This window comes from Curcuma longa, chromosome 1 (genome assembly GCF_044706935.1).
Source record: "Curcuma longa cultivar G26 ecotype Majalengka, Jawa Barat chromosome 1, ITB_CL_G26_1.1, whole genome shotgun sequence".
Lineage (NCBI taxonomy): Eukaryota > Viridiplantae > Streptophyta > Magnoliopsida > Zingiberales > Zingiberaceae > Curcuma > Curcuma longa.
Genome location: NC_133861.1, coordinates 13,319,095 through 13,334,212, shown reverse-complemented (window position 1 = coordinate 13,334,212; position 15,118 = coordinate 13,319,095). Strand labels below are relative to the sequence as shown.

The window sequence follows — 15,118 nt, the reverse complement described above, 5'->3', positions numbered from 1 at the left end:
GGATAGTAGACTGTAAAAGAGGCATGTCATTTAATCCAAGTTTTAATAATCTTCCACATTCAAGTTGTTTCAGCCTTTCAGGTGTAACAATGGTGGTGGTGTTCGATGCAAGTTTGACCGTTGACAACGAAAGTTATTTGTATATTAATTGTATCATAAATGAAAAAATATCATTCAGTCAATAAAAAAATATAAGATAATAATTAAACTATATATATATATATATATATATATTAAAATGTTATGTTATAAAATCAATTAAAATTTTTATAAATATTTCTTACATACATATCAAATAGATTAGTTTGTGTTATCTAAATCATATTGTATAAAATTTCTCTGGATCAAGTTAAATTGAGTCCTATAATCAGATTATGCAGTGGATTTTATGTGTAAAATTTTATTAGCATAAGTGTGTTTTCATTTGTACAAGTAGTTTGCGGGCCCGGCCCTTTGACAATCGTGCCTAAGCTAGCGGAAGCCCAAATTAGTTTTCACAAGATACAGTCACTCTCTGTGAGTGGGTAAGCGATACGTTACCTTCGGGAGATCTCCTAGATGGAAAGTGGTGGCCGTTAGATGGTGGGCGAGTTAAAGGTCCATCGGTCTAGTGGTGTCTGGATCCCCCATGTTGTCTCGCTGCCTTTTTTTTTTTTCTTAATCCTACACCATTCCTCTCCCTCTTCGGAAGCAGCGGCTTTTGGCGTTTGGAGTCGAGGTATTTGGAAATCCCCAAAGCGATCTCAACTCCCAGACGATCGATCGAGGGTACCATTTCTCTGTGTTTTGTAGAGAACTTTCATGGCACGTCACCCCATTTTTGAATCTAGCTTGCGATTTGGTTTCACCATTATAAGCATCGGAGGTTTCCTTTTGATCCTTTTTGTTATTTGTACTTTTGGCATTCTGATTGTGTGTTTTTTCCGAGGCATTTTGTTTGCTTTATCAGTTGGTTTGATTCGCTGCGAGTAAGGGCTAGTTACATTCTATTGCGTGTTGGGCAAATGGTTTTGTTCCTTTTTTTTGTGTAGCGGTCGGTTTTGCTTGTAATTTTGGACGGTCAGTTTGATATTTGCTTCAGGTAAGGTACGTATTGGAGTGCATGTTTTGCTCTACAATTTCATCTGATCGATGATTTGATTCGATTTAAGAGCGAGGAGAGCTTTCCCCAGTATTACAGAAATGTTTAGTGGAAACATTTGTCACATGACTCTGTAAAATGCATGGCGTGTAAATTCTCGTTATGGTTGAACAACTTCATTTTTTTCTTCTAAAATATCTTTTCCAGGTTTGCTTTCGTTCAACTGGTTTGTAGTTTTCACCCCTGTTCCTACCAGCAGACCTGATTATTTTCTAGGGAAATTATTCCGAGTATGTTGGCAATTGGTACATATTTTTCCAGTTTTAGTTTTCCATAATTTTAGAATGGAAATAATTTGTGAATATCTTCACTGAATGGATGGATGATCTTTTGTTTTGGTTGCATGATCTACTACTTATAGTGGTTTACCGATAGTCAAAGTATGAGTTTGGGGTTTAATAGCATCTCTATACTTTAGAAGTGTTTGTCTCAAACTCTTAATGCAATGGTCTCATACTATTTGAATGATTGGATGGAGATGAAATGTTAGCCTTTATTTTAACCACATCAAAAGTATATTTTGAAGTTAGAACAATTATACTATGTTTTTATAGTTGAGGTTTGACATGATTTATTGGAGCAGGACCAAACTAAGAGCCATCATTTCATAAGATCTTTACACAGTTGTATGTATATGTGTGCCTGCTTAATTTCTCTTTCCTTGCTTTGGAGAGTCAGACTATAATTTTTGGGACTTTTCGTTCATACACTTAAAGAACAGTGAGGGTCTGATTTTTTGAATTTGTATTTCATTCTAATAAAAAGTGGAATTCTACTTGTTCACTTGTGGACATTAGTCTGTCACGTAAAACACTTCTGTATGTCTTAAGCACTTGTTTTCTTTTGTTTGGTATACAAGATTCTCAGCAGTTGAGAGTTTTTTTTAACCCCGACACTTCTTTTTCTTTGTTTTCTATATTTTTCTTGCTTTCTTATAATTGTCACTTAAAAGTATCGAGGATAATTGAATGTCCTCATCCACACAGCATATCTTAATCTGAAGCATTCTGTTTGTGTACTGAAACTTAGAGACAATCATATAATCTTTGTTTGTGTTTTTATGTTGGTAAAATATTTTGTAACCCATTCATCTTCTCAGCACACATACCAGTAAGAATGGATGTGGATTCTCTTAACATTGAGGATGGGGTCCCATTCAAAGAGGAGTTGAATGATAACTTATATGGAAATAAAGATAAAGAGAAGGTGAAAAGTTTTAATGAAGCCAATGAAGCCAATGAAGAACAAGAAGGGATGCAAGCTTTTGCAGATCAGGAGAAGTTTAGGTCACCTGTACTTCCTGTTGCTGTTGTTAGTGAAGGACTGCAATCACCTACTTCCATACCAAGCTTGGCAAATTCATCATCTCACATAAACAAAAATGAAGAACAAGGTGAGCATCATTTGCCATTTGAGTCTGATGACCATTCACAAGTTGAGTGTGTTTCTAATGATAATGTTGAAAAGAATAGTCATAGCTTTGAGGAACTGGCCTCAAATGTTGGGGATCATGAATGCCATGATGAGGAACAAGGAACTAGTGATAACAGTCATTCTGGTGATCTTCATGATGTTGAGGCTGATCAAATAGTGAAAGACGAAAGGACAGTAGTAGATTCATCTCATTTGTCTATTGAGAATGATTTCAACTCTCAATCTGAAAAGCCTGAGTTTGATAATGATGTAATTGAAGGTGGAAATGTCTGTAACAGTATGGAAGAGAGAGAAGATGATCATATAGTTGGTGTTGCAAACTTGGATGACAGAGAACCCCTTAGAGATAGTTTTGTTGTGCAATCTCTGCCAACTGATAGAAGCTCACAGCCACCTTCAGTAGAGAGGGAACTATCTGTCCGTACAGAAAAATCTCCCAACCCCAATCCATTGGCAGTAGGAGAGCACCTACCAACTGAAGTCAGTGACAAAAAATTAGCTCGTTCCCCCAAACATACACCTCCTGAAAAGCATTCTGAGAAGCGAAAGAGAGATTCTCAAGATAGTTTATCTCCTCCTCCAAGACTTAAATCTCCTCGAGGAAGAGCAACATATAAAGAAGCTCATCACAGAGATTCTTCTCCAAGAAAAAGGACATCAGCTTCACCTCGAAGCCGGGAATCTCCACATAGGAAGGAGAGGCCAACATCTCGGTCACCTGTTAGGAGGAAAGATACTTCTGCTTCTGGATACAAGAGAGATCGCCATGGTAGATCTCGCTCCAGATCTCCCTATGCAAGGGATCATCATAGAAGGTCTCCAAGGTGAGTTTGTTTTCCAATTTTAGTTGAAGCATCTATGTAAATGCCCATTCCTTATAAAGGTACATAGTTAGAGTAGCAAGTTATAGAGTGGTGAAAACTATGAAAAAACAACTTTTATTATAATTTAAGTCCGGTTGGATTAGCATACCTCAACTTGTAATGGTCAGACTGGATAGAATGGTATTCAATTGATTGCTTTTTCCCGCAATCTCTTTGATTGTGCTAGTCAGTATTGAACTTGATGATTAATCAAGGCGGATTGGATCTTTTGTCACTCTTCTATGTTCTACTCAAAGGCTTATTCAACATCATTGTCTTCCCACGTTTGTATTTAGGGTCTCTACATAAATCTTACCCCTCCATTAAGCTCTATGCAAGTAATATCACTTGTAATATTTATATCAAGTAAAACTTTACCCCTTCTTCAACTCTAATAATAAATTCCATTCTTCTAACTATGAAATATATCAATTGTCTTTGAACATATCCATACCATCTCAACCTATTTTCCATCATTTTATCAACCATTGGTTGCAAAATTGCTCTCAAATATTTTTTTTTCCAAAAAAAAATTGTTCTTAATTTTAATCCCATGCATCCATCTTATTTTCATCACTCTTATATTTTTTTTTGCACGTATTATTTCCTAACAGTTAATGCTTTGACACATAAAGTTTGGCAAACAATGCCACAGTTTTGTAAAAAACAAAATAGCCTTAAAGGGATATGACAATCACACAAGACTTTAGATGCTTTTCTACATTTTGACCATTCATTCTTTTTCCAATTAATTATGATTTCATTAATTTCTCCACCTTTTTGAATTGTAATTATAAGTTTATTATATAGTAATTAGTTACTCATTTCTTTATTGAATAGGAGACGACACTCTCCAAGGTATAGATCTCCTCCACCTAGTTCTCATTCTCGTCATTGGTCATCCAGAAGGCCATGGTCACCGCCAACTAACCGCAACACTGGAGTAGGTAAGCCCGGGAGGAATTTATTTGTTGCAGGTTTTAGCTATGTTACCACTGAAAGAGATTTGGAGAAGAAATTTTCTAGGTTTGGACGTGTAACAGATGTTCGGATTGTTCGGGATAAAAGGTGAATTTTATAATTCAATGAACACCTCATTACTTGTAATTACTCATCGTCATGGTATTTTTATGCTGTTGTAGTATTGTGCTAATGGATCACGTGAACTGGCTCAATTTGGCCTATTTATTATATAACCTGAGTATTCAACTTTATCAGTTAATTTTATCTGAAATATCAAACATTGAATATTTGATCACGGACAGCATCATGATTTATCATTATATTGTACACAAGAAAGATTACATTATTTTTGGAGGATGAGTAATATGGACTACCTTATCAAATTGAGGTTATTTAGTTCATTTCTAGAGATTGTTTGATGTCATTATGTTCCCAACTAGCTACTAAGATCATCCTTTTCTTTTCTGTTGATATTGAAACATACAAGATAGCTACTATTGTTTGCCTGAGTTATATTCCCTGTTCCTGTAGTGTAGAATTTATGCTTGAATTTAGTGTCACTACTTGATATTTTCTATTATGAAATGACCTATTTGTATGATCACTGCTTCAGTTCCTCTCAAAAAAGAATGATATGACTTAAATTTTTGCTCATAAATATACACATGCTTGCCCCCTTCCCCTATCCAGCATAATTCTATTCAATGAAATTCCAATGCTATCCTGCTCTATATGTGACTGTCAAAAACTAGCAAATTCCTTCTTTGTACCCACATTCACTAGGCTATGCCTGCCTGCCAAAAATTCTATATCAACAATTAATTACAGAGTTATAGCAGAACTAACATTCTGTATCAAATATCTAAAAAGTTTAACTTCCTTTTGGTGTAGGTGACAAGTGTTGTTTTATTTGGTGATCCTCATTAGATTGTTCTTCATTCCTTGGAATAGCTTCCTTAATTGCTTTACTTCTCAAACCTTTTAGTTGTCATACTCTAGTGATTGCAAATGTTCTCTTTACTGATTAGTATCATTTTTTTCATTCAGACAGCTTTTAAGGTAGGGTGTATGGACCGCCTAATTGATGCTTTCTTGTAATGGCTGACTGTTGCCCTCAAGATTCGGCTTCATTTGTTGATCACCAATGATGCTAGAAGTGAAGGATTTTTAAAAATGTATTTTAGACAGAGTGTTATACTGTGTAGATAAATCAATGTATTGCTGTCAGATGATTAGGAAGTCAGATTACAAGGTTCACTTTTTATTAATGGTTTACAAACTCAAAAAATTCTATTAGTCACTTGCATACAGTCTGTGTTGGAAGGAAAGGAATGGATGGCAATAGAACAAGATCCATTCTTTACTTGGGAAGAAAGAGTTAAGAGAAACCTTATTCCTTTGCAACTTCCATTTGCCCAAAACAGGCAGAGGATCCGAAGAATTCACGTTTAGCAAATTGTCAGAGGAAACTATAAGCAACTTGCTGAAAATTTTCAGTCCCACTGACCGTATTAATTTAAATCGTCCAAGTAACAATTCACATTTAGCCAACCCCACATAGTGGCATAAAGCTTAGTTGTTGTTGTTATTGTTCCTCCTATTGTCTTTTACACAATTGACTCTTTATCAATTAAACTGTATCAATTCTTAGATTCTGAGTGAAATTAGATTATTGGTTAAGTTTTCTTCGATTTTTGTCTTGTAAATGTTTCCATTAGGTTGTACATATTTGTTTAATTCTTGATAATTTAAATTTCAAATTTCGTTTTCATTATTACACTATCACCTTTTTCAGTTGATCTCTCTTTCGCTCCATTTTTCACTCCATATTTCTGCTTCTAAAGATTATAGCTAAATGTACAGATCCGGGGATTCTCGTGGCTTTGGATTTTTATCCTTAGAAAGGGATGAAGATGCTGATGCTGCGATACGCGCTCTTGATCAATCTGAGTGGAATGGAAGGATTGTTCTGGTGGAGAAATCCAAGACTCCAGGGCGCTGAAAGATTTCTTTGCATTGCTGCCATAGTCAAGAAAGATAGAAGAGCTTTCAGTTTTGTCAGCTTTATTTTGGATCGGTATTGGTTCCAAGTTCCAAACATATGACATTGATCATGCTAAACAGCAAGTATTACTTTGTAACGAACTCTTTGATCTTGTAGTATGTCTGTTTTCAGCTTGACATAGAATGTTTATTTTCTTTATGGAGAAGTGGTGTGGACAAATATTTAGGGTGTATACAACTGAACTATATGTAATTTGAATTTTCAATCAAATAATTTCTGCACATGAAATATTCTTTAAGGGTTTATCATCAGATAGAACCAGCAGTGTTACTTCCCTTCCTGTGAAGTTCCACCTTGCACCGTAGCACCTATTGCAAACGTCTGAGGCCTAAATCTACTATTTTGAAGGTCATTTCTTTCATGCTTTGCTATCTTTACGACACCGATGGCAGTGATGTGTTTTTTCACATGATTTATTAAATCATTTTTTTTCAGATTCGATTTGATCTTTATGCCATATGCCCTCCCAATAAGTCATGCTTAGTGGCAAGCATCCTTGTTATAGATTTTTTTTCTACTTAATTAACTTTAATGAATGCAACTTATTAGTTAATAAAGCTCAAAATTTTGAGCTAAACTTGCAGCTCGGTGCCGAGGCAGACCTTTGCCGACGGTGTCAACACGAAGGTGGCCGACATGCTGCACTAGCTCGATCGCTCTTCAGCCCGCCTCGACGGAGGTTCCCCCGGCTCCTGGGCACACCAACTGCAAGGACGTCTAATAGCATCCGAACTCATTGTCACGCAGTCGATGATTGATAGCCCGGGCACTCTTCATAATTAAGAAATGGGTCTATAGCTAAAGTACGCGATAAGAGTGAATTCGAAAGGATATGAATACGCGGAAGGGGAGGCTCTCTTGGGAGAGCACGTAGAAATCACGTGCTTTTTTAGCCAGATCACGCAGAGGTCATGACAAATCACACGCTTTTGTATAGCCATCCGATCGCAGAGTACGTGATGCAGCAAACGGAGATGGTCAGAACCTACTACAGCCATCCGATCGCAAAGGAATGGAAGAAGGTAGAGAGACATGTGTCCACAAAACAATAATCATGCACCTAGTGGATTCTTTTCGGCAACTTCTGAAACTCAACTAATTTGATAGTGTGATCTCATGATTCTCAAAAATGATAAATTTCAGTTAGTCATTGACTCAATATATCCATTTTAAGAAGTCGAGTTCGTTTGAGGACATTAGGTCCTCATACACTGTCTCATCCTTGAAATTTTCCACTTCGACCACTTAGTCAAGACAGCTTGGCAAATCAAGAAGCTTGCACGAGTTTGGGCTCGGCCAACCCGATTCGCGTACTTGTACTTGCAGGTTATCACACCTGTAGGATATATCAGGAAACTGAATGAAGATTTATTTTTAATCAAACGTACGTGTGGATAGAGATTTTATTGCTCGGTCATGCACATCTGCTGCAGACTTCCCGTCGCTGTGTTCTTCATATATGTCGCCAACGAACGCTAGGATGGAGATCGATCGAGTGCATTGCTGCGTCCTAGTGCGGTTTCTGTTCCCAGCTTGTGCTTCTTTGGACATTCCCGTTCTCGAATTACTCCCAGTTTCCCCATAATTTCATGTTGTTGAATGGGTTTCTGTTTGCGATAAGAGGTCGAAGTCGAACTTGTAATTTAGACGACTCCAATTGCATGCCTTCGATCATTTTCAGGAAGCACAAATGGAACGACATTAATTTTGGCTGGTTGAAGGATCCTCCCGTCCTTGTATAAGGAGGTTTGTTTTGAAAACGTTTAAAATTATAATTACCCATATATGGGCATCCTGATCAAGAAGTCAATTCCACTTTGATCCAAGTTTTTTTAAAAATAGACAATTTCGAGCGTTACTGATTGATTCGGTGTGGCAACCATTATGTATCCACATCAATTCCAATATTGACTATTCATGATAGGATATCTACTTCTATTTTCTTGGTGTCGCAAAATAATCTTGGATATCTACTTCTATTTTCTTGGTGTCGCAAAATAATCTTGAACTGCTAGTGTACATTGAATGCGTGCCTCATGGAAACCAGCGTTAATGGAAATCATCATTGTTCTGAGATCACAAATCAAGTCAAAGGAAGTTTCTTAAGATCATGCTTGCTTGAATCGCGTGCTTTGCTCATCTTCCAGTGCTCCATTCACCAAGTAGCTTTAATCATGCCACCTTCACCATTAATTATTAAAGATCATCATGGCGTTCTATTTGTTTAAGGTAAAACATTATATCTGTAAAAATATTCTTTAAAATAAATATAAAAAATTATTATTTTTCTCGTATTTAGTATGATATAAGAAAAATAATTTATTTATTTATTCGAGCTTGAACTAGATTTGACAACTTACTTAAATCACGACATATTCAGTGTGCTGTGTGCCCACCTCTTAAGCCATTTGACAGGCATCCAATACTTTCTTCCATAGAGCGATATGATCTTGATATTGACTTACTGTCAACTTGATTTTGGCATATAAATTAAAGGTGGCGTGGAGGAGAAAAGTAAATTATTTATTGAGTAAAATTAAATCTGGATTTTTTTTTTCCTTCTAAGTTATCCTTGTAGAATCGGTTCAATGGCAAAAATGTTATTTGACAAATTTAATTCGTTGATTTTTTTCAACCTACGATAAATAATAATAATAATAATTACATCCACAAAGCCGAGCCAACTTAACCCGATGCAACTCAGCCCCGTTGGATCTTGATCGAACCAACAAAAATCCAACTTCGTTTCTAAAGCAAACAGGAAAGCGACGAAACAGCATGCAGAGCGCGTGATTAGGAGGTCCTCATCGATCATTAGTAGTAATGATAGTTTAGATACCGCTCAAGATTCCCGTTCACATGAGCCATTTAGCTATCCAACCACTAGATTCCTTCCCGCGACGCGTTCACACTTTGTCGGTCGGTGTACACGCCAGGGCCCCGCGAGTCGACGCTGACCTGATGCTCGACGACCAAGTCTTCTGGTTTATCTTTCCATTTCCCGATTAGATTTTGATTATGTTCGATGGCGCTCCCTACCCTCTCTTACCTTCTCCTCTCACTTCTATTTCGCTTATAAATTCACCCCCTTTCCGTCGTTCTTATCCTTCAAACACTATCCATTTAATTCAAGCCCCAAAGACCACACGACGAAAAAGAATTGAGAGATGGGCAATTGCATCGGTTTGCAGAAGCCGGTGACGTGGGTAGACGACGACGACGACGACTGGGGATTCGCGACGCGCAAGCTCTCAAGAAAGCATCAAGAGCAAGCGGCAACAGTTGACATCGAGGAGAAGGTGAAGGCCGCGGCGAAGTCGACGGAGATCAGGATCAAGATCAGCAAGAAGCAACTGGAGGAGCTGCTGAAGCAGGTGGACGCGGAGGGCTTGCCGCTGCTGCAAGTTCTCGCCGGCTTAGGCGAGATCGAGAGGCATTGGAGGCCGAAGCTACAGAGCATACCGGAAGTAGCGGAGTAGGATGAGATGTGTTGTGATTATCGTTCATCCGCATCGTTTTCTCCATTTGAGGAAGTGTTTTGTGAATAGTTAGGTGGCGTACATATATAAATTAGGAAGAAACATAGTGCAAAAATACATATAAATTTTTTAGTGTTTTTTTTTTCTCAGAAAGCGCAGATGAATGAATATTTTGGCTCAGTTTTTTTTTGATTTAGTGGAATACTGGTCGCTAAGTTGCACACATAAAAACTATGAAGTGGAAGATGCACTATCTATCACAATATGGAGGTGGACTGTACATGCACTCAAGACTCTTAACTGAAATTTTCATCTTGTTTTCAACGAAAACATTTTTTACCAGTAATTTATTGCTCATAGTTTTCTTTTCATTGTAGATTTCTTCATTCTTGATCTTTGTAGAGTGTTGATCCCTGCATTCAAGTGCCTTACAACATTAATTGTTGGTAGCCTTTGAAAATAAACATTTAACCAAATCATGAAGGTACTGATTAATACGTTTGGTAAAGGCCTAAATGCTCTTTTCTTTCCTGATTACTACGTTTGGTAAAGGCCTAAATGTTCTTTTCTTTCTCTGAAAAGCAACTATAATTATGAAGAATATATCCTCGAAAGGACCTGCTGAACAAAAGTATGCACGTACCTCTTCAGGTATTGATATCGAACTGGGAAGATTTGTTGTACAATTGAACCTTTTAAGTAGCATCCCGTACGTCTTATCCTTATCTCATTTCTTTATTCAGAGTTTTGCTCTGTTTTGGATATATGTATATATATATATAAAGAATATGGAATTCATCAATTGCAAGTTGAACTTATCCTGTGTCTAGATAAATATCGTTATGGCTATCTACACACATCAAACAGTTTGCTTTTAGTACGATAATCTTAATTCATAGCTTTATCTAGATGCTTTTTAGAGACATGAATGCTTCACATAAACGTCAAATTGGTTTTTTTTCCTTGCTTCTTCCTAAAAGCTTCAATTTATACTTTTTCTTGATTATAATATATTAATAATTGTCATTTTAATTCTAATCCTTTGGATTCCTTCCTTTGCATTACTATTCTTTTCTTAAAGCATAAGACAATTTGAATTGACGGGTTATAAATCGATCTTATCTTGTTAACTCACGATCCATTTAATTTTAATCCAAAGTCAACTCATTTAACAAATGAGTCAAAATGTAACAAACGAGTCAAAATTTATAACTGGGAGAGCACAGCAACTAGTCTAGTTTGCTTTACCCTCTTCGCTGGCGGCTTCGGCTAGCTCCGGCGAGCTCCGACGACTGCTGTCAAGAAATAGGGCGGTGCTGCTGGTTGTGGGCTGGGAAAAGGGCAGCACCTAGGGCGCTGCTGTTGGAGCTGTCGGAGAAGAAACGAGGCAGCAACGGACTGCTGTGCTTGTTGATGGAGGAAAGGAAGGAGGAGAAGATAAGAAGGAAGAAGAAAAAATTTGGGAAGAAGAAGAAGAAGAAAGGAGAGGAATGGGGCGCGCGTAGGACGGAGGTACGGCTGCTGCGCCCCCGCGCGCGCGCGGAGAGAACAGAGAAAAAAAATCCTAATTCATTTTAAATCCATTAATTCATCTTAAATTTAATTCGATTATAATTTAATAAAATTAATTTTCATTTAAATCAACATAATCTTAATGTCCGCGCAAATCCGATTCGATTTTAATTTAACATATTTATTTGGTATATGATGATTTAGTTTGCTCTTTTATTATTATATATTTTATTTTTTAAAAAATCCTATACTTAACCCTTTATGCTTATTTATTCTTCTTAAATATATTCATAATTCATATTGATTAACGTTAAATGACTAGTTAAATATTAATAAATAAGCCATAAATAGATTAATTTATTTGTATTCAATTTAATCCTTTTGTTGTGAGTTATATATAAATGGATAAACTGAACCTATTTATTCCAAAGCTAAATTTGTAAAATTGAGAATTGAGTCATATTGTATAAATGGGTAATGTTAATTTTTGTCAAGTTTGCCTTTTGCTTGTGCGGCCTGCTTAATTCAATACAAAAATCATTGATGCCGTGACACTGTTTGTGGTCGTAGGTGCCAAAACACACACTTGAGAAACTGGTGCAAAGACGCTTAACTTCCCATCACTTCTGTAGCTGCAAACAGATCAAAACAATGCGACAAATTGGTTCAAAGATGCAAGCAAGAAGACGATTCATCCAAGTAGTGAAACAGGATAAGGAGCGAGAAGTTAAGGGACTCAAGTAGTCAAAATTTTATATAGCATAACCAGAATCAGTTAGTTAAACTTGTAATTTGGCCGGGATTCAGTTAGTTTGAACTTGTTTGGATTCAAAGACGATTTTATGTAATATCTTACACCCTTGCATGATCTAGAAGTGCTGCTCATGAAGTTCTTGCTCTGTCCTTTGCATCGCATGTGTTGGGCACCACTCTCAGATATAAATACAAAACAAAAAAAAAATCTGATTCTTTTAATGGACGGAGTGCTGAGATTGTTTGGCATAAGATCCGAGTTCAAAATTGCATCAACGTAATTATATTTCTCCCCTTCAAGCCATCTCTTGGTCCAAAACGTAGCTCAATCCTTCTCCCAACCATGTCTCCATCATATCGAAGATATCGTATTTATTTTTTGGTTTTTTCCTGAGTGGGGATATCGATCAGCTTCTCGAGAGCTTTAAGGTCGGTGAGGTTGCTAAGTTACTCGAGGAAAGGAAGGAAAAAAAGAATGGCGGATTGTTTGTGCTTGTCAAAGGATGAGATGAAGAAGCCAACGATGGAGGAGAGGACTACGTTGAGGAAAATGAGATTTTGGAGGAAGAAGAAGGCGCTGAGAAAAGGGCACAATCTGGCTTCTCTGGTTAACAAGATGTCATTCAAATCAGGCAAGTCCTAATTTCCATTAATTTTCAAGTTACAATAGAAGTTTTGTGTAAGAACAGGACTGATAATTTTCAAGTATGCACAAGTATTTATGTGAAGATATTCTCTTCATGACAGATGACGGGAGACAAAAACTTGCAGCTGAGATGCTACGCATAGGCAGTGAGAAGATCGCCGCCCGTGTCTTCACATTTCGCGAAATGGCAGCTGCCACGAAGAACTTCGACTCGGAAAACCTACTGGGTGAAGGTGGATTTGGGAGGGTGTACAAGGGGCAACTCAAAGGCAGCAACGAAGTAACACCAACTTCAAAACGTCTTCATCGTTAGGAACAAGATTCATAGCTTTTGAGTGTCTAAAATTCACAATTGCTCTGTCAGATTGTAGCAGTGAAGCAGCTTGACAGAAATGGATTCCAAGGCAACAGGGAATTTCTGGTTGAGGTCCTGATGCTGAGCCTGTTACACCATCCAAACCTTGTTAAGTTGCTTGGCTACTGTGCTGATGGAGAACAAAGGATCTTAGTGTATGAGTGCATGCCATTAGGTTCATTGGAGGATCATCTACTAGGTTTATGCCGTATTATATCCCATTTCAAATTCAGATTCCATTCCATGCCTTTAAATCTCCTATTTCATATCTTTTACTTGGTTTGTGAAACTTTCAGATTTGGCACCAGACACAAAGCCATTGGACTGGCTCACAAGGATGAAAATTGCAGCTGGTGCAGCCAAAGGACTGCAATACTTGCACGAGATTGCAAACCCACCAGTGATTTACAGAGATTTCAAGGCATCAAACATCCTTCTCGACGAGGACTACAACCCAAAGTTGTCAGACTTCGGCCTTGCTAAGCTCGGTCCAACTGGAGACAAGAGTCATGTATCCACCAGAGTGATGGGTACCTATGGATATTGTGCTCCGGAGTATGCATTGACAGGCCAGTTAACAACGATGTCGGATGTGTACAGTTTTGGAGTTGTATTCCTGGAGCTGATTACTGGAAGGAGAGCTATCGACACGACCAAACCGACGCGCGAGCAGAACTTGGTCCATTGGGTACGTCTACTAGTCCTGTTGTTTCAACTTGATCCCAGTACTTGATGATCAGGCGTTTGTATTGGCATGTGCACAGGCAGAGCCATTGTTCAAGGACAAGAGGAAATTCGTGGCAGTGGCTGATCCACGGCTGGAGGGAAAGTACCCCATAAAGGGCCTGTATCAAGCTCTTGCTGTGGCTGCAATGTGCCTGCAAGAGGAGGCAAGCATAAGGCCTCTCATCAGTGATGTGGTCATTGCTCTCGAGTACCTGGCTAATCCAAGGACCAATGGGCCTGAAGAACCAACACCTGAAGCTGAACCAAATGCCAGCTCTGTAATAGTGGAAGATAGTAGACAGCCTGAAGAGAAAAAGTCAGAATTGGATGATCATATTCACCAAGAAAGCTATTCCTTCTCGAGCAGGGAAGATGAGCTGAATGATCTGGAATAGTGGGATGGGATGTTTTGCAGCTACTTGTTTTCTGCATTTTGATTGATTTGCTACATCAAGTGCATTGCTAGGCTTTTAAGTCTTGTAACTTGAACTAGTTTTACTGAAAGTAGGATATTGTATTGGGATAGAATGGCATGAATGATCATAATTCTACGTACAGAGGTTAAGCCAAGGTTTAATACATTCTCTACAAAATCATGAAAAAGTATAATTTTGTTTTGTTTGATGTGGTAAACTAAGTTTCTTTGTGGAATGTGGTTAAGAATCGATGTCTTCAAAGTGGTATTTTTTAATGGCAAAATGTGCATAATATTCTGCGTTGAAGATCCACAACTAGGAGATTGCTGCTGAAGTATATCAAAGTTGAGAAATTAATGACAAACCTTCAAGTCTTACTTCTGCTCATCTTGACAACAGTGATCTATAAAACTGGAGCAAAGCTAGCGGAGGTTCCTCAGTCCTGGAGGATCCCTGAGCGAGCTCGGCTACTTGGTTTCCGCAGCTCAAATGCGTGGAGAAATCCAAATGTTTCAGTAAGTTGTCCGATTGGCCTTCCGACCAAGAAGGGTATTGGATGGGGACGAAGGGAGATGGTGGAAAAATTAGCAACGATGAGGTTGAAGGTAAAGATGGAGAAAGTAGCAATGTTAAGAATAAGAGTTAAGTTGGAGAAAGCATTAAGGTTGAGGATGAGAAAGGAGTTGAAGATGAAGAAATGTAGCAATGCTGGATGAGAGTGAAAAGGAAGAAAGTAACAAAAAAAAAAAAAGGAGAAGAATGAAG

The 15,118-nt window shown here is 37.8% G+C and overlaps 3 protein-coding genes across 3 annotated transcripts; all 3 read left to right on the top strand.

Moving 5' to 3' along the window:
• The first annotated feature begins 661 nt into the window (after window positions 1–661).
• LOC141840346 (uncharacterized) lies at window positions 662–6,687 on the top strand. The gene is made up of 4 exons (XM_074728310.1): window positions 662–768; window positions 2,241–3,399; window positions 4,279–4,506; window positions 6,265–6,687. Exons 2-4 carry the CDS (start codon window positions 2,258–2,260, stop codon window positions 6,401–6,403), a joined length of 1,509 nt encoding a protein of 502 aa, XP_074584411.1. The 5' UTR covers window positions 662–768; window positions 2,241–2,257; the 3' UTR covers window positions 6,404–6,687.
• A 2,816-nt stretch (window positions 6,688–9,503) lies between these two features.
• Window positions 9,504–10,135, top strand: LOC141811650 (uncharacterized). The gene has a single exon (XM_074699679.1). It carries the CDS (start codon window positions 9,634–9,636, stop codon window positions 9,943–9,945), a length of 312 nt encoding a protein of 103 aa, XP_074555780.1. The 5' UTR covers window positions 9,504–9,633; the 3' UTR covers window positions 9,946–10,135.
• A 2,514-nt stretch (window positions 10,136–12,649) lies between these two features.
• On the top strand, window positions 12,650–14,332 carry LOC141812338 (putative serine/threonine-protein kinase PBL23). The gene is made up of 5 exons (XM_074700381.1): window positions 12,650–12,842; window positions 12,958–13,136; window positions 13,221–13,410; window positions 13,508–13,899; window positions 13,976–14,332. Exons 1-5 carry the CDS (start codon window positions 12,686–12,688, stop codon window positions 14,330–14,332), a joined length of 1,275 nt encoding a protein of 424 aa, XP_074556482.1. The 5' UTR covers window positions 12,650–12,685.
• The last annotated feature ends 786 nt before the right edge of the window (window positions 14,333–15,118 follow it).